The 21,010-nt window shown below is 40.7% G+C and overlaps 1 protein-coding gene across 6 annotated transcripts in view; it reads left to right on the forward strand.

Annotated features, from left to right (window-relative positions):
- Positions 1–13,932, forward strand: part of AFF2 (AF4/FMR2 family member 2) — a 501,797-nt gene extending 487,865 nt beyond the window's left edge. For 3 of the 6 annotated variants that reach the window (XM_017513842.2, XM_017513841.2, XM_017513843.2), the window contains 2 exons: positions 745–935; positions 4,576–12,839. In XM_017513842.2, coding sequence (XP_017369331.1) covers positions 745–935; positions 4,576–4,697 — 313 coding nt within the window. In that variant the 3' untranslated portion in view covers positions 4,698–12,839. Of the gene's footprint in view, positions 1–744; positions 936–4,575 lie in introns of all 6 variants that reach the window. The other 3 variants (XM_037733231.1, XM_017513840.2, XM_037733232.1) reach the window with 1 other exon arrangement.
- The last annotated feature ends 7,078 nt before the right edge of the window (positions 13,933–21,010 follow it).

Consider the following 21,010-nt stretch of genomic DNA (forward strand, 5'->3'; position numbering starts at 1 on the left):
CCTCCTGAGTCGCTGGGATTACAGGCACGCGCCACCATGCCCAGCTAATTTTTTGTATTTTTAGTAGAGATGGGGTTTCACCATGTTGACCAGGATGGTCTTGATCTCTTGACCTCATGATCCACCCGCCTTGGCCTCCCACATCAAGTGTTTTCTAACTGCTGATAGCCATTCCAGCAGCAGATAGAGAAATCATCATAGCTCTGAGGTGTTTCTCTGAAACACCACAACACTTGTTACATGTATTCAAAGGAAGAGCTATATTTGTGGATAGAATTAATGCCAGAGAAATATCCACCAAGCCCTCGCTGGTATTTGAAGACAAAAGCAGTGGTGTGCAGGGAGCCCTCAGTAGTTGTCAAAAGTAGTGGAGACCTTGGTGTTTAATGTTAGAAAAGGAGAGTGGGCCTCATTCTATAGCATGGTACTGTAGTCCTGGGTGGCTTGGTCAGATGAGGCAGGTATGGGGTGGTAATAATGTCTGTATCCACTGGAGCCTCTGGAAAAAGCTATTGTGTTGACAAAAGCTATTGCATTCACAAAAGCTGTAGATGTACTGTGAGAAGACTCAGTGGGATGTGGGAACAAGCGCACTCTGATGGGGCTTCACATATGTGTACTATGCTAAACTTCACTCCGGCGAATGGCATGCTGATGAGATCCCAGCGTGATGGGGGAGGACTAGGACCCCACTGCCACCCTTTCCTACCAGCCTAATAAGGCCTGTCTCTTTCCATTCCCCAGGAACACTCCATCCCCAGTATCTCTCAACAACGTCTCCCCCATCAACGCAATGGGGAACTGTAACAACGGCCCAGTCACCATTCCCCAGCGCATTCACCACATGGCTGCCAGCCACGTCAACATCACTAGCAATGTGTTACGGGGCTATGAACACTGGGATATGGCCGACAAACTGACAAGAGAAAACAAAGGTATGCTCATCTGTTCTACTCGTATAGCTCACAGACCATGATGAAATTACCTTCACTTTGAAGGACTTGAGCTGTACTTGGTGGCCCTATATCTTTCTGTCTCTCCGATTTCTAGTACTTAGATAAGGGAAGACAGAGTTCACTCAGGGCTGACACAGTGACCTATTATTTTTGAGAGAATAAAAAGGCCCTGGAATTTTTTTCTCCTTTAAAGCTTAAACTAATTTGAACTGTGATGTGTTTTGAATTTCACTTAGTGGCAAAAATCAACACAGAGAAACAGAGGCAAAGTCAAAAATAATAATTTGCAAATTAATTAAGATCCTGTTGGCTCCTGTTATTATTATTAGTGAGGTTGAACTAAGGCCTTCTACCTTCATTATAATTATTAGCTCCAGTTAAGTGCACGATAATGCAGCTTGCATTTGGAAGCAAGGGCCAAAGCTCAGCCAGTACTTTTCACACATTTGACAGCTGGGATGAAGAATCAGGGTGCTGTACATAATGACACTTGAACTTTGCTACAAAACAAATGCAGAAAGGATCCTGCTTAACCAGAATGAATCTGTGGTCTTTGGTGACTCATGCTGACATCTGTGATCTTAGCTGTCGTTGAGGATCACAACAAAACCTCACTATCCTAGTGAAGGTGGGAAGTAAAATTAAACTGTATGTTGTTCCCAGCCATTCTTTTGACTTGGCTGATTCTGACCCAGGAGTCACAGACTGCTCCACACCAGTCAAGGTGGGGACAAATGTGGGCTACCCATTACTGCTGTATTGTTGAGCATGTGGGGAAATCATCTCATTGGAACAGGAAAGATGCAGATTTTGCAACCCGATCATTTAAGTTTGAATCCTATCTGGGTCATGCATTACCTGGGCAACCTTGTCAAGTTAGTTAAATCTGTGAGCTACTTCCTAGCTTCCATTTCTGTAATGGACATAACAATGACGATGATGGTGTAACTTCCCAGACGGATGATAGAGATGAGTTGAATTAAAAAATAGGTGTAAAGCACCTAGTATAAAATTCTGAGTTCAAGGTAGAAATTCTACAAACATTTATTATCTTTCCTTACTCCATAATATTATGTATCTATATAACTCAAAGATTTTGTGGCTCTCAAAGCGCATTCCATAATTTGATACCTCACCTCTTAATGCAGCTATAAACTTACACTGACCCCTAGGAATATGTGCATGTATTGGTTCCACAGGTTTGAGCAGCAATTTCTATATGCCAAGAACTCCACTATTGCTTTATCATTTGTTGTCTCATTTATCCTTATTTTATACATGAGGAAACTGAGGCTCTATGAGATTCATAAGCTCACACATATCACAGCTCTTGCTTGTTAGAAGCAGGAATTGAATTTAGATGTGTCTGATTCCAGAGTCTCATCTCTTAATCAATAGGCTACGCTGCCCATCTAGAGAGCACAAGTAATGACAGGTCCTCAGAGACCTTTGGTGAGATCCCAAACCATTTATCTGAGCAATGGATAATTATTAAATTGTCCACTTTTTTATACCTCTGGAAATCCAGAGGCAACTGGCCTATACAACCAGACCCATCCAGGGGTTCTAGAATTGCAAGTGAAGACAGACACATCTTAAGATTTGCCTAGCATATCTGTCTCTACTATTTCTCTGTTATTTTGTATCAGCAACTGGCAGGCAGTTCAATATTTATGGATTTCCTTTATCATTGCATCCATTTTCAAAATCTGTTAAAGTATTTCCTTCTAAATTAACTTCAGAACTTTCCAGGAGCAATGTGGTGGCTGTGCTGATGTTAGGGTGAAATGGTGTTAATCTTGTCATTAGCACAGTGTGTCAAGTAGTTGCTAAATTCCCTGTGTAATATTGAATGAAAACAACTCTGTCACTCCACCAGCAGAGAGAAAATGAGTCCTGCTAATGCTGTCATTGGAGTTTTCAGTGGACTGGGAAGAGGACTAGTGTGAAATCTTCTGCTCACAGCCTTGAGTTTCATACCTTGTCATTTCTGATCTAGTTAGCTTTGGGGATTCTCTTCACATCTGCCTTGTCTATATAGAAATGAGGGAAGTGAGGAGCTTCCCTTTTGGTTGCAGCTCTGCATCTCACTGGAGACAACCATGTACTTGCACCTTGTTTACCCAGTGGAGGTGGGGAAGCTGGTTCTCCCAGTGAAAGGTCTCCAATCCTGCCTCATGCTGCCCAGCAGCTACAGCTGCAGATGGCTTATAGTAGAAGGTTCTGGTACTGAAACGACCCAACGGGGCTTATGCTACCCTCTGGCCTTTGGTCTAGAAGCCTACCTGCCCAGCTGCTTATACTGCTCACTTGGAGCAGTTATTAAAATGGTGTCTAATTAAGAATGCCACAGAGAGCTTTGTACAGAATACCCAGGGAACATCCTGCTCATATGAGGCTCACATTCATTCAACAATGACTAAGTCCTTGAATATTTTCCTTAATACTGTATTACATAGGAAAATACTTTAGATGCCAGAAATCATTTACTCTTTCATCAGCAGAAATTATTTTTATTGCATACTACAGGTTAAAAAGTTTCACATAATCAAATGAGGTTGATACCTAGAGAAAGATCCCATATGTTATATATAACATGAAGAATAAATGCATTGTTTGATGAAATTCCATCTGCTGAGCAATCAAGCACGTATAACCCATGCATGGAAATCGCTTTCCAAAAAGGCAGGAGAGCATCCCACATTAGGGCATTCTCCAGTCCCATCTACTCACCCCACCCCCGACCCAGATTCCTTGCTCCCAGCCAGCACATAGCTGAGGCTGCTTCCTTTGCCAGAGAGCTCTCTCATAACCAAGTGCCAGGAAATGAATTCATACGTGAAATTGGAATACCTAGCTAGTTTTTAGAGATCATATAGTTTTTCCCACATACTATTTCTGTCCCCTAAGGCAGACATTCCAAAACTCCAGTCATGCTGGTTAGTAGTGTAGCCTCTGGGCTGCCCCCTTTCCTAAGTGAGCCAAGGGGAAATCAGCTGGGCATTCTTACATTCATGTCCTAGGTCAGGAGCCAGAAAAGTTGTTAAGTGACAGATACTTGCAGGCCGTTTTCCATCCCCAATGAAATTGGTAATAAGACTTACAGAATAAGATTCCTCCTAGATGCTTATTTAGCTGTGGAGGCTGATGGCTACTATTAATTTCCAGATTCATGGGCCTTGTCTACACCATGCCAAGAAAACTCAGTAAACTCAGTTCATTTAGACAAAAAGAAAAGAGGATATTTTTAATTCAGTAACACATAGAATAACAAAATAACAGCTTGACATTAGATAGACTATGGCTCCCTATCATTTGGTGTAGAAATACCCTTTTCTAAATATAAATGTATAATCTATAAAAACACAAATTTATTATGTGCTGAAGAGTTTTTGGAGCTCATTAAAGATTAAAATAATAGGGCCTGATAAACTTACGGAGTTTTGATCTCCTGGTAGGCACTCTATAAATGTTTGTTGAATGAATGAATGAATGAACAAATGAATCACGTTTCCAATGTCCATGTGGTTGTGGTGTTGTGTGAAGGCAGCTTCTCAATGTGGTGCATATTTTCATGATATCATATAAAGGCCTGACTGAGGACTACTCTGCTTTTCAGAATTCTTTGGTGATCTGGACACGCTGATGGGGCCTCTGACCCAGCACAGCAGCATGACCAATCTTGTCCGCTACGTTCGCCAAGGACTGTGTTGGCTGCGCATCGATGCCCACTTGTTATAGTGGGTGTTTTCCCATCTCTAACATCACGACCCATCACTCTACCTCTACCAGCGCACTGATGGTCACTGGTGGAACTCCACTCATTGGGAAAAGTTCTCTTTGGTTATATTTGTTTTTATGCTTCTTTTGTTATCTGTGAAAAACAGAAGTCATTGTAAGTTGACACTACAACTTAAGAGGAGTGTACATTTTATTACCTATTTTTTAGCATTTGATATGCATTTCTCAGATCCCACCATCTTTTTGTGCTTTATGGAATGACAGTCCTACAATATTGTTTTAAGTCCACACTACCCAAAACAAAGAATGGGAAACACTTGTGATAAAGACAGGCTCCTGCGAAATGCAACAACTGGTCTTACATATACATTAGAATTTACACACAAGGGACCGTCCCCCAAACTATACACCACCTATGTCCAGAAAAGGACATATTTCAGAATCTATCGTTAAACTTTTGTGTATCTCACAGATTCAGTCTTCAGGTGAGAATTTTCATTGTTAAAATCCACTGGTTAGATGTTGTAGCAACATCATAAAATCAAAAGCATCAAGAAAATAAATGAGCTTAGCATTGCTACTCTAAAAAGATGCTATGCCACACGACCAGAGGACTTTCTTGTTAACATCCCTTTCCTGATTCCCTATTTTGTTAATTTTAATGATAAGAAGACATTTAATAATGTCAAAATTTTATTTTGACAACTTTTAGACATCAGCTGGCATCAATATTTTTGAACTCCATTATTTGAAGTGTAAATCCTCACCTGGGATTCTCTGTGTGCAAAGCTCTCTTATTGAGGAAGAGTTTGGTCGAGGCATGCCTTAGTAGCTAAAATGGTACACTCTAGACTTAGAGTTGGGAGTTAAGAGAGGTCTGGAAAGTGTCCAACAAGGAATTCACACCTCTGCCTCCTTTGCAACATTTACACAGTTGGTAAATGGTCCATAACTGGCAAGATTTTTAAATTGTATTTTGCTCAAATCTATGGAAACAAAAGTCAAGTTATCACTATCTAGAAGTAATATTATATAGTTTTCTTCCTAGTGGCTTGAAAATCTGAACTTCTTCAATTATTATTCACATTTTCTCTCTTATAGGGTTTCTTTTTTCTACTTTCTTTTTTCTCTCATCTGTTTCCTTTTCCTTTGTTTGGTTCATTAACTTTTGACTGAATTACAATTACTGATTTTATTGAAGGCCATATTATCATGAACTATTTCCATGAAAATTCCTAAGGAAATTCTAAATTCTAAATAGTAGCTAGCTTTTTTTTTAATGAGCTTTGGGGTAGTGCTTCACCCTGAGATGCTTTGAAAGAGCCCTAAACATAGAGAAAAATTCACCTAATTTGGATACATTTCCCATTGGTTGTGACTACCCCATTATGATTCTTTACATTCATTTGATGTCCCTAAACATCGCAATGTAAATATCATTTTTGATGTTCCAGCTCACCAGAAGATTCTTACACTTGTAGTAAACACTACCCATGCATTACTTACTGGTAATTACCTGCTAGTATATAATTCCATGTAGCCTTTAATATGCTGAGTTATCGAATTCTGTTTACTGAGCTATGACCAGATAAATAATAGATATTCACATGAAAGATGCAAACTTGTATGATTATTAAAGCAAGTCATGCAGGTCCATGATAGAAACAGCAGGTGATCACTCGGTACTCTCATTGTCAAGGTTAGATATATCCCCAGTTGCAAACAGCCAGACTTAAGCTGTGCTCTGGTCATCTTTGATTTTAAGGCCCTTTGTTGTATAAGGCTGTGGAAGTTGTACTCCAATGGCTGAAGCCATGTTGTTAATATGGCTGATGGGAGCATCCCAGCAGCTGAACCCAGCACTTTTTATGCTCCCACTGTGGTTGAGCTTTATGTTTACAGTCTCAACAACAACAGTTATGCATGTACACACACACACAAATGAAACCTGAAAGAATCTTTTCTGAGCCTCTTAAAAGAGGAAAATAACAACATTAAAGACTGAACACCCAAGGTTAGTGTCACATATAAAAATTTAGCTGATGACTTTGCAATGACTCAAGTTCTTTCTTTATCATGGTTTACCAGGTAGAGTGCCTGGCTATTACTATATAATGAAGCCCACTAACTTGACTTGTGGCCTATATCACAGTCCTAGACCATCATGGATTTAGGAGTAGATTCTTCTTGAAATCCCACATCCAGAAACTAGACATTAGAATGTTGGGTCAGTTTTCCAGAGAAACAAGCATATTGCTTCATGGATGAAAGACCTGTAGTTCTAGTTTCAGTGACTTGTTATATCTATTTACATACAACAGGGAGGCAAGAGGACTCTCTGTCATCTCTGGTGACTGAGTGTAAAATATGTGCCAAGTCAGCAGCACAATGACCACATCTGACAATCGAGCTCTGAATCACCACTTTTATTTAGTAAACTCATTTATAAAGCAGCTTAGGAACCAACTAAACATGGAGGATGAATTACCTTCCTATCCTTTGAGATAAGACATCTTTTGGTTTCATGATTAAGGATTGTTGCTGTTTTATAGGTACTCTGTTAATTACAGTGTAAATGGTGATGTGTGTCGTAAATGTGCAGCTATTTGAGGGATTAAGGGATGGAGATATTCTGTCAAATGAATCTCTTCAGTATACCAGTTTGTGGGAGGGATATGAGACATGTGGATGGCAGTGAGAGATCTGCCTCTAGATCTTGATGGAGGCTTGGTGAGACACACTTAAATAAGCACATGGAGGTTAGAGGGCAGAGTAAAAGGAAACTCCATCCCACCAAGTACACCAAATGATCTCAGCCCTGCAACTTGACCCAGGTAGGGCCGCCACTACGCCTTCACTTGTCACCCAAGCTCCAACCACAAAGAGTTTGACAAGTTTGTGTTATGATGTTGGCTTGGCTTTGTATTTTTAATTAACTTTGCATTTTTAGTGGTTTTATCATATTACTGTCTGAGTTTGGTAGGTAGGATTACTTTGAAAAGAGTTTACTAGTGTGGTCCTCCGGGTAGAATTTAGCTGTAAGCATGTTGTTAGCCAGCCTGTAGACTGTTAATTACTTAATAATCTCATTGGGAAAATACTAGGAGTTTTATATTTGGATGACATAACTGGAGAAGCAGATTAGCTGCTACTACTTTTAAAGGACTTGAGGTCGGGATGCCTTTTTTCCATGTAAGGAAATGAAAAGATCAAAATCTTCAAGCAATAAGCAAGTTGCAAAATTAGAAACCATTGGCTAAAATGTGTTTTGTTGAGTTTCCAACTGGATGAATTTTCACTTGGACATTACATCACTAAATGCATTAGATTTTGTCTGCATTGGAAAGATACTTCTAGCATATCTTTCCCAAAGATATCTAATTTGGATTCTGTTTTATGCAAATTCGCATCCCAGAGGTTGAAGTTGGAGTTTGAAGTTGGAAAGTATTTTTGAAGGCAGAATCAATTGAGTTGTGAGGGTGAAGCCCTCACATACTTCTCAACAGACATGATAAAATTCACCTGCATGAGTTGGCAGGTGGGAGAACCAAACTGGATCACTGGGTAAGACTACTCAGTAAAGCAATGAACTGCTTGCTTAGAGAAGCGTCACTATCCCCATTGAGAAAAAATGTGTGGCAAGACGATATAGCTACACAGTATCAAATGAATGGGTCAATTCAGTGCCCCCAAATTTAATTATTTGGGGAAAAATTATTGAGCCAGTTGTCAGTGTTCTGTTACACAACTGGCAGACTAAATTCTTCATCGTCGTTGTTATTGTTGTTGTTTCTCATTTTCACTCAAACAGCCTTATTCTCATAATTAAAACCTGATTCATTTTCTCTTTAGTGTTAGCAGACTCCAACAGCAGAAGTGGCATCTGTGTATTCATAATCAGCATTTACCCTGGCAGGAGACTAATCAGATAGGCCGCTCTCAGACATTAATTCTACTATCTGATATTTTTGGTGACGGAAAAAGTGTTAATTTTCTTTCCATTCTCCTCCCCAGAAATATAGAAGACCTCTTTACCAAAACCATCACATTTTACTCTGTAATCTACCAGCTAAAAGAAAATTGCATTGTGGGGAGGGTAGAAAGAGGGTGTGGGTGGGGGTGGAGGGTGGGGAAGCCCCACAAAGCCAGATTGCAGTTCTTGCCCCTTTTTGCTTCTGACATGAGATGTTAAAGAATTATTCATAGTGCTCACATTGGGTTAGGGGACACTGAACTGCTTTTTAGATCCGTGATCAGTCATCATTCTTTTAAGAGATTGGAGCTTTGCTGTTTCATTAACTGTGCAGTGTAGACTAATGGTGTTTAATAAAAATCATTCAAAATTTCAAAACCTTTTGCCAGTGACCTCAATTTTGTTGGCTCTTTGATTTGTATCAGACTTTGAGGAGGGAAGGGGGAAGCGAAGGAAGCCTGCTTCCAGACCCCTGGCAGGATGCTGCAGTGGCAGACTCAAACTCGCCTGCCTGCCAGCAGTTGCTGGTGAGCTGCAGCATGCAGACCAGCTGTGGGAAGCCTCCTGAAGAATGCCACAGCTGATGCTTTCGGCTGGGAATAGCTTGTTCCTATTGGGGAACTCATTGTTCTCCAGTCTCTGCAGCAGGAAGCCAGCTGTCATATCCAGAGGGAATTTCAGATGCTTTACCTTTTTGGTTTTGTCCTCCATCACGCATGTGGCTATGAAATAGAAATGTCTCTGCGAGTAGAGCCTGGTGTGGTGACAATGGGTAGTCAAATGCATCCCAGATGCTCATGCCCTCTTGCGGTTCTGCAGTGCTTATGAAATTGGGGGTAACGGAGACCCTGGACAGTAAGCAAAGTTGGAGAAACTCCAACAAGGCTGAGTTGATGACATGTTGCCCAGACCAAGAGCTAGCTTCTCAGCCTAGCATGTAACCAGTGGTGTGCTGGTAAAATGTTTAACCAGCTCACTGAGAATAGAAAGCACCTGGTTTGCACCATTTGCCGATCTCCACGGCATAAATACGACCACTTTAGATGATTTTAAGCTACCAACTGTGATGACACTGAACACATGGTTGGAAAGAAATGCACACAGTTGGCTCTTGCATGCCTGGGCAAAAATGCTTCAACACACTACTGGATGCAGCCAAAGAGGGTTCATATTTCAGACATGTGTTCATGTGGACACACAGAGATACATAGACAAACTCACCTTCACACACACACTTCAATGACTAAAACAGTTACATAGTTTTAAGTTATGAATCAATCTGTGAATGTAGAAAGTTTATGATAAGGCCCTAGAGATATGGGCTGTCCTGAAAGCCTAGGTTTTAAGCAGGGGAATAGCTGAGAAGAATGAAGCCATCTTGCATTGAAAGGAGATATGGATCAATGGAGATGGTTTCATCATCTCCCTCCATATCTCATAGGTAAAATGGGTGCTTAGAAAACCCTCATCATTGATTTTTTTAAAAGATAAAGGTTTTTTATTATTATCATCATTATTTTGATTTACACATGTTATTTGTAACTTTCACATGTAACTAGGGTAAAGCATTTACGGGAACTCTATGGAGAATAGCACAATCCAGAATTTAATGTATTTTTTTTGGGGGGGAACGTGGAAACTCAGTAATTCTCCCATCTTCACATTGGTGTTCATAAGATTTTTTACTTTAGTTATTAGGGAATTTAAGTTTTTTGTTAACATTTGCTTTTAGTTAAACGTATCTAATTACTGTTTTAGCTCTGAATTCAAACCAGGATGTTTCTGTATCAATTACATGACTAGTATTCAGAAACAATCATCCAAACCAAAATAATTCTCTTTTCCACCCAGTCAAAGAAAACTAAGCTCACTAACAAGAAGACATACTAAAGTATATAGTGAAGCTTTCATTAAATACATACACACTCTCTCTCACACATACATATAGTTTTTAAATTAGGCCTCCACACATAAATCATCTTGAAAGTAGAATAGAAAATCTCAAAGAATTCATTCTCCTGGTCCTGTGCATCTTCTGCAGTTAATAAGAGGTTTGTATCTGGAAAGATTGAAGAACGTGTTCTAAAATCTTATTTTTTAAAAAATATTTCCATTTTCTATCTGGTCCTGTGTCCGTGGTTGAATGTTAGCCCTGGAGGAGATCCATGTCGTGCTCTTTCTGGCCCTTGTCTTTTGCCTCTGCAATTCTTTTTGTAGCTGGCACAATAGCAGGGACTGGGGGTCTATCCTTTCAGGGTGTTGCTACAACATTTGTCCTTACTGGAAAATGGTAACATCCAGGGCTGACTGAATGGCATTACACACGCAGGGACCCTGAGCACCCCCGTCACCACACCAGACAGTGGAGAAGTTTTCATAGCTACAAAGAGTAGAGATGTGTTTAACATCATTCAATGCATCCCCTACTTCAAAACCATCCTAATCAATCATATTCACCCATAAATATTACAAATGAGATTGATTCTGTCTCAAGACAATTTGTCAAATACTTAGTTTTCTTCCTGGATGATTCTACTCACTGGATATTTTAGAAAGAGAAATATCTGAGATAAAATCCCTCACATTTACTCAATTCTACAAATTGCTGTTTCTATTCCTATTCTGAGTAGTGCTTCTGAAGACTGTTGTTGTAGTGTTGTCTTTGATAAAATGAATGTCAGTAGTGAGCCTTTTAGAGATACCATGCTCAGAAATCCTCCTGGGGATCAGAAGATACCTAAATTTCTCCCTCTTTCCCACTTGGTTAGATGAGTGACATATTCTTTGGATCCTGCAAAGAAGAGACTGGTTTCTTTTCTTTTCTGGTGGTGGTAGTGGTCGTAGCTGTGGCTGTGATGGTTGTTGTTACTTGTCTCTCTCTCTCCGGCTCTGGCTTTTGCTTTCCTGCTAGTGTTCTTTCTCTTTCAAACCAAATAGTTAAATTAAATGTGAGCCTCTGAATTGTACTTGTTTATGCTTTTAAAACATAACAGATTAATAAAAATAGATGTGTCCTGATTTAAAACATGCCCCCTGGAAAGGCATGCTGTATTATGAAATCGTGATAATATAACTGCATTATTACATGGCAGTATAAATATTAGTCTGTTGAATTCATTTGTCCAGTTGTATAACTTTGTGGAGCAGTGTTTTGACCTTTGCTACATAATTTTGGAGCAAGTGGAGTGGTTGCAGGCAGATGAGACAGTATTATATCAGGATTTTTCAATGAACTTTAGTTGGAGGCCTGGCAATGACAAACATCTTCAGATGTTTCTGGAACCATTATAAATATGAAAAAAAAAAAAAAACTCTTCAAAAAATTTCCCAGAGTATTTCAGTGAAGACTTTTTAAGTACATCTTTTTTTTCCTTTTCTCCATTTCCTTTTCCATTATTTTTGGAGGGGTGGTTGTTATCAATGACTGAAGAAATATTTTGATTGCAAGTCTCTCTCTCTCTCTCTCTTTCTCTCTCTCTCTCTCCCCTCTCTTCTTTCTTCTCTCCCTCTATCCATCTCCCCTCATTAAAATATTGAAATCTGGAGTCTTTGATAAATCTGCATTAGACAAGGCTATATGCTAGGAATGAAATCTAGGCAAACATCGATGGGTTTTCAAAGAACATTCCATGTTCACTGGGCCCTTTCACACCCCACAGTGATAAATGAAAAGGATAGACATAGTTCTTGCAAAAGGGCACTTTGATGATATCCTCTGAGACCTAATGCAGTTTAACAAATGACTCCACCTATTTTTCCAGTAAGTAAATTGACTGAGACTTGCAAAATACCCCTGAGAGTTGTTAGGGGTGTCCTCTGCCTGGTCTATAGTGTGTGTGTTTGCTTTGTATCTAACAGGCACGTTCACGTCTCGTGTGCTCATATGAAGTATTTCCTAACATTCCCATTAGCCTGTATATAAAAACCAGAAAGATAATCCCAACATGTTGTAAATGAAGATGTGACTCTATAACCTTTCTCTTCTTCTTGGAAAAAAAAGACATTTTCATGCATATTTTAAACAGAAACTTTGTATATTTAAGTGTCATGGAAAATATTTATTGAGTAACTGGGATACAAATGGGAATTTAATTGTCATCATATGCTTCATGTGTGGGGATACTCACTAACACCATGTCGCTGGACCATTGTGGCAAGCCATAACTGCACAAAGAGTACATAGTGTGTGTGTGTGTGCGTGCATATGTGCGCACATGCGTGTGTGTGTCCCTGCATGTGCAACATGCCTAGCTTGCTGTACTTCATGGGATTTTAGCTTTCCCTTCTTGAAAAACATTATTTTACAGTTCCAGGAGGCCCTGGTTACATTACTATATGAAGGCAGTGATTTGAAATGAAAATTTATTTCCTCTTGGAAGCTTTGGTCATAATATCATGGTTCAATGAAACGGATTCCACCAGCCTTTGTGATGGAAGAGGCTCTGTTTAAATCCAACTGAGTTTCCCAGAGGAAGTTGTAGGCCAAGAGGGATGAGAGGGAAGATGGAGGACACCTCAGCTGCAGCAACATGAGCTGAGTTGAGCCCGCAGTGTTGAAGTTGACTTGCTCCAAGCTGCAGTCCAAAACCCTGGGGCCCATGCCTGGCCTATGCTCCCTCCCCAGTAAGTAGAGGAGCAGAACCATCAGGAACAGCCTGCCTGGCTCCTAAGAAGAAAATTACCTGTGGTCCTGTCCCCAGAGGAAGACCCTTTCCCCAGGGGCACCCCAGGTGGCCATTAATTTGTGATGATCATTAAGAAAGTGCCCCCTTGGCTTTATGAGACTCCAGTTAGTCTCCTGAGCCACCTTTCCTTGGGTGCAGATTTCCAATATTCATACTCATTGCAGATCCACCAACTGTCACTGTTCTTAACAAGCATGCTTGTCTTGTCAGAATTTCAGTAAGTTCCAATATCATGTACAGACCAGGGTAAACTGTTCTAACATCAATCAATTAATGAAATGTTATCTGGTTTTTAAAAGCTGGTTTCATGTGCTTTATGTGTATAAAACTATATCTGCCTGTGTGGCTTTGCATTTCAAATATGTGGCGCACAAGCCTTTTGTTGGTGCTTTGTTATCAGTACAGTAACTCTGTGTACAAACATTCTAATGTGGTTTTGTTGTTTTCCAACAAGATGTCTCTGTAAAAATGATATTGGCTGAGCTGGTGCGTTGGTTTATCTCATAGTGGCATTAACTATACTGCCAATGCATTGAATTATTTAAAAATGCAAAATAAAATTTTTATGAAAATCTCATTTTAGACATGTAGATCATTCTGCTTAGAGACTTTCCCAGCCATAGTACCTTGTCATCAACTCTTCCACATTATAATACATAGCCAGTGCCTCCACTTACATCAACAGCCATAGCACTGACAGGCATAAAGAAAGTAACTCTCACAAAGCCAACCCACTTTGTAAGAGACCCTTGGACCATCATTCAAAGCCCATTTAAGAGAAAACTGTAATATGTTTAGTTATCTGTATTCCTAACACACAGCAGAAAAAGCTTGCAAAGCATAAAGTTATAACTGTAGCAGATGCTGACAGAAGAGAGAGAATTATGAAACTAGACTGAAAACTTAAAAACACAGCTGGAAGTGGCCATTTACTGCACGGGTATGCAGCCACCAGCCCTGGGAGGACAGCACAAGCAATAATTTCGGGTCACAATAAATGTCTGAAAGTCATGAGGAAAAGGTTAAGTATACTCTTAAGTAAGGCAGAAGCTCATGCCATATATTTGAGAACTGTTTTCTTCAAAATGTTAAACATTTTTTGGACGGCTGAAGAGTAGATTTCAGTATCTAGAAATTTCATTTACTTGGACTATATTCTCTGGCCATGTAAAGTAAGGAATTGCAATGCTAAGACTACACGGCACGAAACACCTGTCCGTAAACACAACATTAACAGGTTGGCTGGATTTCCTGTGAACAAATGAACTACATTTGGTTTGACCAGATATTTTGACTCTAAATAATCATAATCATAGTCCAAGTGTGAACACGAATGTAGCTAAATGTGATTAAACCTGATAGTTGTAATACTGCCACTAAGAATTCCAAATCCTTTCCAAAATGTAAAACCCACAGTATCTGTAAATACGAACATTTTTATCTTGAGATGATGGGGAAATACATGAGCTGAGTAAAAAAGAGCTAAATGGATTATACATGTTTTCTCAAAAAACCAAGTTGTTTTCTACTTCTCTCAAAACAAACAGATACTATAAATGATCACTATGCCTAGGTAAAAGTATGTACACATGCAGAGAAGAACTTAGAGGAAATATGCAGAATGACATTTTAAAAAATTAGGGGTGCTGGAATTATGCTAATTGATTAGTTGCCATGGCATTTACAAGCACCAGTAAGGCGCTACTGTCCAGGCACTGTTTTAGCACTTTCTTATATATTAATACATGTAATTCTTTTAAAAGCCCTATGAGATAGGTACTAGCATATCTCTGTTATATGGATGACAACATGGAGACGCAAAAAAGTTAAGCAACTTGCCTGATGTCACACAGCCAGGTGGCCCCAAAGACTTTAATCTTAACTATTACCCTCTACTACCTGTTATTATTAATAATGCTATTGATTCTATAGCATATATTATTTACATTTTAGAAACAAATGTAAAGCAGGACCACAAGCCTTCAGGAAGTGATTTCCTCTCAATCTTTCCAGAGGTCTCTAAAGGAAAGGCATTGGGCCAATCTTCCAGAAACACCTTTTTCTGTGAAGAGAGACCAGGGCACAGGAGGAGTGAGCAACTCAGGAAACATTTGGTGAGGCGGGGCCCTTTAGTCTTGGAAGTAACAAATAGAAGAAGAGACGACACCACCTTTCAGGCTAGTCACTCTTGCTAAGATAAAGATCAGGCCTTGGATTGCTAGAGCTATTTATTTATTTATTTATCCGAGACGGGGTCTCACTCTGTTGCCCAGGCTGGAGTGCTGTAGCACAATAACAGCTCACTGCAACCTCCACCTCCCGGGCTCACATGATCTTCCTATCAGAGGTGTTTGAACAAGAGCAGCTCCATCTTGAATAGGAGCTGGGTGAAATAAGGCTGAGACCTCCTGGGCTGCATTCCCAAGAGGTTAAGGTATTTTTAGTCACAGGATGAGATAGGAAGTCGGTACAAGATACAGTCACAAAGACCTTGCTGTTAAAAGAGCTTGCAGTAAAGGCCTGCCAAATCCTGCAAAACCAAGATGGCAACAGAAGTGACCTCTGGTGGTCCTGACTTCTCATTATATGCTAATTATAATGTATTAGCATGCTAAAAGACATTTCCACCAGCATCATGATAATTTACAAATGCAATTCCAACCTCAGGAAGTTACTCTATATGGCCTTAAAAGGGGAGGAGCCCTCAGTTCTGGTAATTGCCCACCCTTTTCCCTGAAAACTCATGAATAATCTACCCCTTGTTTAGCATATAATCAAGAAATAACCATAAAAATGGCCTTCCAACAGATCCTGCTACTGCTCTGCTTATAGAGTAGCCATTCTTTTATTCCTTTACTTTCTTAATAAACTTGCTTTCACTTTATTCTATGGATTCACCCAAATTCTTCCTTGCATGATATCAAGAATCCTGTCTTGGGGTCTGGATCTGGACACTTTTCCAATAACTTTCCCACCTCAGCCTCCAGAGTAGCTGGGACTATAGGTGCAAGGCAATATGTTCAGCTAATTTTTGTATTTTTAGTAGAGATGAGATTTCACCATGTTGCCCAGGCTGGTCTCTATCTCCTGCGCTCAAGTGACCCATTCACCTCAGCCTCCCAAAGTCCTGGGATTACAGGCGTGATCCACTGTGCCCAGCCAATTGGTAGAGTTTTAATATCAGTTCACTTTAAGACAGGCCCAGCCCCGCCTTAACTCCTACTCCTTGCCTCTGAGGTACAGCGAATGGTTCAGAAGGGCAGTAGAACATCCCAGGGGAGTGAGTCCCCTAGGCTTTTGGCGGGATTTTAAATGAGGTTTTCACTGCCTGAGTTAAGTGAGATATGTAACCTTTTTGTGTCCAACTTTCTTCCTCTGCAAAATGAAGTTGGTCATATCCACCTTCTCCCTGCTGCCCAGAAGTGAGCAAGATGTTATCTAGAGTGGTGTTTCTTATCCTACTCTCTCTTGGAAACCCTGAGGATTTTGTTTTTCCAAATAATTTTTTCTGACACACTGTCATTCCCAAAGCCAACAGACTTAATCCTCTGAGGGTGTAAGAGTAGTGAGGCAACTTCAAGGTTGCGTGTCTAGCAGGGGGTGTGCCACAAGTGGGTAGTCTGTGGCAGAATGTATCACACAGAGGACTAGGAATGCACTGAGCCTCATGCTTTGGGGAAAGAGTATGTTTAGCTTTGTGAGTTTCTCCAGGAAACACATTTTAGGCTTTGGTGGGAGATTTTGTTTCATCCCCCTTTTAAGAAAAGATAATAAAATAGTAAAAATGATAGCTGTGATATAAGAGGGAATCTATATAATTTGGTAAGGGAGATTTGGCCAATAAGTTTCAGGTATCGGCATTTGAAATTGACTCATGGTGTCAAAGCCCTTTGCAATTATGCAGGTCATGAGCTGCAGGGTTACTGGGATTGACAATTACACAAACTAGTGTGTGAGTTCAGGAGTTCAGGGAGAGACAGGAAATGACTTTCAATCCCTGTTTTCCTAGCCCTGGGACTCTCCACCTTGAAGAAATACAGGAGGACTTTTAAAAATGCAAATGTCAGGCCTCCTCCTCAGAGATTCTGATTCCATAGGTGTGTGTCAAAGGTCTTTAATAACTGTATCTTTTAAGGCTCCCTTGTTGATTCTTATGTGAAACCAGTATGAAGAACCACAGTTCTAGGCTTATCAGAGAAAAGGCCCAGTTTCCCATTTATCCCACCCACCTTCCTGGGGGAACAGGAGATAATGGTGCTTCCAGTGCTCTAGGAAAAACATCCCACAGGAATCCAAGCTCTGAGTATTCTTCTCTAGGGAAGGAATTTCCTTTCATGCTTTTATAACTCTCCAGGTATTTTCCAGTTAGCTGAAACCACAATTCACTTGAACACATTCTCATTTCCAAAATAAGATAAACCCTGCAGCAGGCCAGAGATGTGAGGGGAAATTCATGAGGAAGGATGTATCTCTCTGGAAACAATCCTCTTCAGCATGAATGGACCTGGGCAGATTGTGGTATGGATCTGAGGTTCTCCCAGAATTCTCAACTCTGAGGACACAGCAATGAACGACCAGAAAGGATCCGGAAGGAACCTTCTCTCATAGAGGTTAATTTTAAAAGCCCCTCCCACATCCTTGCTGGGCCAAAGCATTTGCAGGACAAAAAAAAAAAAAAAATTAAAATTAAAAAACTAAAAATAGAAACCACAGACTAAGCAGTGGGAGCAAAACCTCCTGAGTTTATCCTAGTGTTATAAATGTCCTCTGTGTATGGGTCCCCATGTTGTTTACGTCTTCACAGCAGGCCAGGACTGGTTAGCTCAAAAGCCCTGGGGACAAAACCAATATTTTACACATCAAATTGTTTTAAATATAGCCCGAATAAGCAGATTTTTAGCAGTTTAGAGCTTGTTTTGCACACCTCATGAAGCTGTACCCAACATCTCTTAGGTATAGATCAGATAACCTTGGGGATACAAAGACCATGGCTGCCCTTCAGAGCTGTCTGAACAGAGACTCCCCATTGAGTTACTGAGTGATATCAGCTAGGCATAGAAGCCCACTTTCTCCCCACTACCAGGTTCTTAGTTCTCTTCCCCTTCCTGGTGGTAGCCTCTGGACCCTAGCATCTGGAAAGTCTTATTCTGTGAAGGACTTCTCTCACCCCTCCAACATGCAAATCTGTCAGTGTCACCCAAATAAAGCTTGTTGTGTGCTACTGTCACCTCACAGTGATATCCTTTTCCCTGATGAGCCCCCAAATTTCCTCAAACTCACTATACCAGGAATCAAAAAAGGGCCTTGAAACGTCAACTGACAGGAGGAAGGGGCAAGCTTTATTTGTGGTCTTCTCCTGGAAGCCCCAAAGCATTCTGGTCACCCCCTAAACTGACCAAGTCTTGGCCAAGAATCACTGAACAAGTCCTGTGATAGATACCAAACGCATCTAAAACATTGCCCTCACTGAGAAAAAGCCAGCTCCTTCAAAGTATGGCCCAAACACCTCCAGTACCCAGTTGGTGTATCCTTGCTCTGGACTTTAGGCCCAGCTCATCTCCCACACTCTGGCACAGAGCACCTTCACCTTAGCTGAGCTTCAAATCTTACCAATTCTGGGAGCCCATCTCAGAAATTCTGATCCAGTTGATTTGGATACTACTCTCTACCTCCAACCCTCAACTTCCGCAAATGGGTAGTTTATAAAGTTTTCTAAGTGATTCTAATCTGCAATGAGAACTAAGAATCCACTTACTAGTCAAAGCTCCTTCAACTGTGGTTGTACACCATATCCCCCACCAACCCCAACCCACCACCAGTGTCTGGCAGTGGTGGACTGGATCCTTGAATATGACCGAATTTCTGGGCCCATAGCCTGTCTTTGGTAGATAATCAAAGGTCATTCAAAAGCCATCGGACATTTGGGCTTGGGAACTCATATTCAAATCCCATGGTGTATACTTTGGATCCCGGAATATCCTTAAAATCCCTGTAGAATCTGTTACTAATGGAAATAGTCATCCACAAAATGATTATAATCTTTGCTAACTAAACTGTCAAGTGTAAATTGTAGTCCCTTATGAACTAAGCCATGCCAGTGCCTTCTGAGAGTATAACCTTTTGTTTGGGGCAGAGAAGCGACCCAGTTTTGCATCTAAGCTTTGGGGAGACCTGCACTCGTGTTCCATGATTCCATCAAATCTTTGAATGAAATAAAGGCTCTTTAAAAGAGACAACATTGTTTAGGGCACATCTGGATACAGGATGACTGAGAAAAAAGTTTCTTCCATTTAGGATTTCAGATTTATATTTGACTATCCAGTTGAATCCATAGTCTTTTTTTTTTTTTTGAGACGGAGTTTCGCTTTTGTTACCCAGGCTGGAGTGCAATGGCGCGATCTCGGCTCACCGCAACCTCCGCCTCCTGGGTTCAGGCAATTCTCCTGCCTCAGCCTCCTGAGTAGCTGGGATTACAGGCATGCGCCACCATGCCCAGCTAATTTTTTGTAGAGACGGGGTTTCACCATGTTGACCAGGATGGTCTTGATCTCTTGACCTCGTGATCCACCCGCCTCGGCCTCCCAAAGTGCAGGGATTACAGGCGTGAGCCACCGCGCCCGGCCTGAATCCATAGTCTTAATCAGCTCCGAACACAAAACACAACATCTGCAAGGTACAGGTGATGTCTTTTGTTAGCTTCTGTTATTGGGTAACAAAGTATTTTCACAAACTTAGTGGCTTAAAACAATGTATGTAGTTACGACCTCTCAGTTTCTGTGGATCAGGAGCTCAGGGACTCACAAAGGTGCAATCAATTGTATTTGCCAGAGGTGTGATCAGCTGCAGCTCTGGGTCTCCTTTCATACTTCCTCTGGTTGTTGGCAGAGTTCATTTTTTTTTTTGCAGCTGTGAGATTATCTAGCTTCCTCAAGACCAACAGAAGACAGGGCCTGTCCTCTATACCCTCTTTCAAAATCTCCCCTAAGTCAGACCCACCCAGAATAATCACTGTGCTAATGTACTCAAATTAAATTGATGAGGGACCTTAATTACTTCTGCAAAATCCCTTCACCTTTGCCATATAATGCAACGTAGTCACACAAGTGACATTCATCTTCACAGGTCCTGCCCACACTCAAGGGTGTTTATGCAGGGTGTGTATACTGGGGGCATGAATCTTACGGACCATCTTAGATTTCTGTCTACCCCATTCCCCTTAGGTACAAGAATACTTCACACCTTGCACAGAGGACTCTTCTGCCTTCCTATTATCCCTGGAGCAGTGGGCCTGGAGCTACTTAAACTATGGCCCTGCCACCAACACCGTCCTTTTCTCTGTGCCTTAGTTTCTCCAAGCAGAAAATTATTCAAACAACCCTTACTTCTGTGCTGCTTAAGGGAGCGTTATAAATTAATGAACTAATTGTGTTAAGCTCATTAGTCAGATGAAAGGTGCTACAGAAATGCAAATTATTGTTATTTTGAAGACTTGTGGCTGTCATCACAAAGTTTGCACTTAGCTATTAGACACTGTGCCTTTGCCATCTATCAGCCCCCAGTTCACTAACAATGTTCATATTTTGCTTCAAACCATTAATTTGGAAATAACCACCTTGGTGCTCATGATGTGCTGATGAGGAATTATCTGCCCTGGG

The sequence above is a fragment of the Cebus imitator genome, unplaced genomic scaffold (assembly GCF_001604975.1).
Source record: "Cebus imitator isolate Cc_AM_T3 unplaced genomic scaffold, Cebus_imitator-1.0 Scaffold505, whole genome shotgun sequence".
Classification (NCBI taxonomy): Eukaryota; Metazoa; Chordata; class Mammalia; order Primates; family Cebidae; genus Cebus; species Cebus imitator.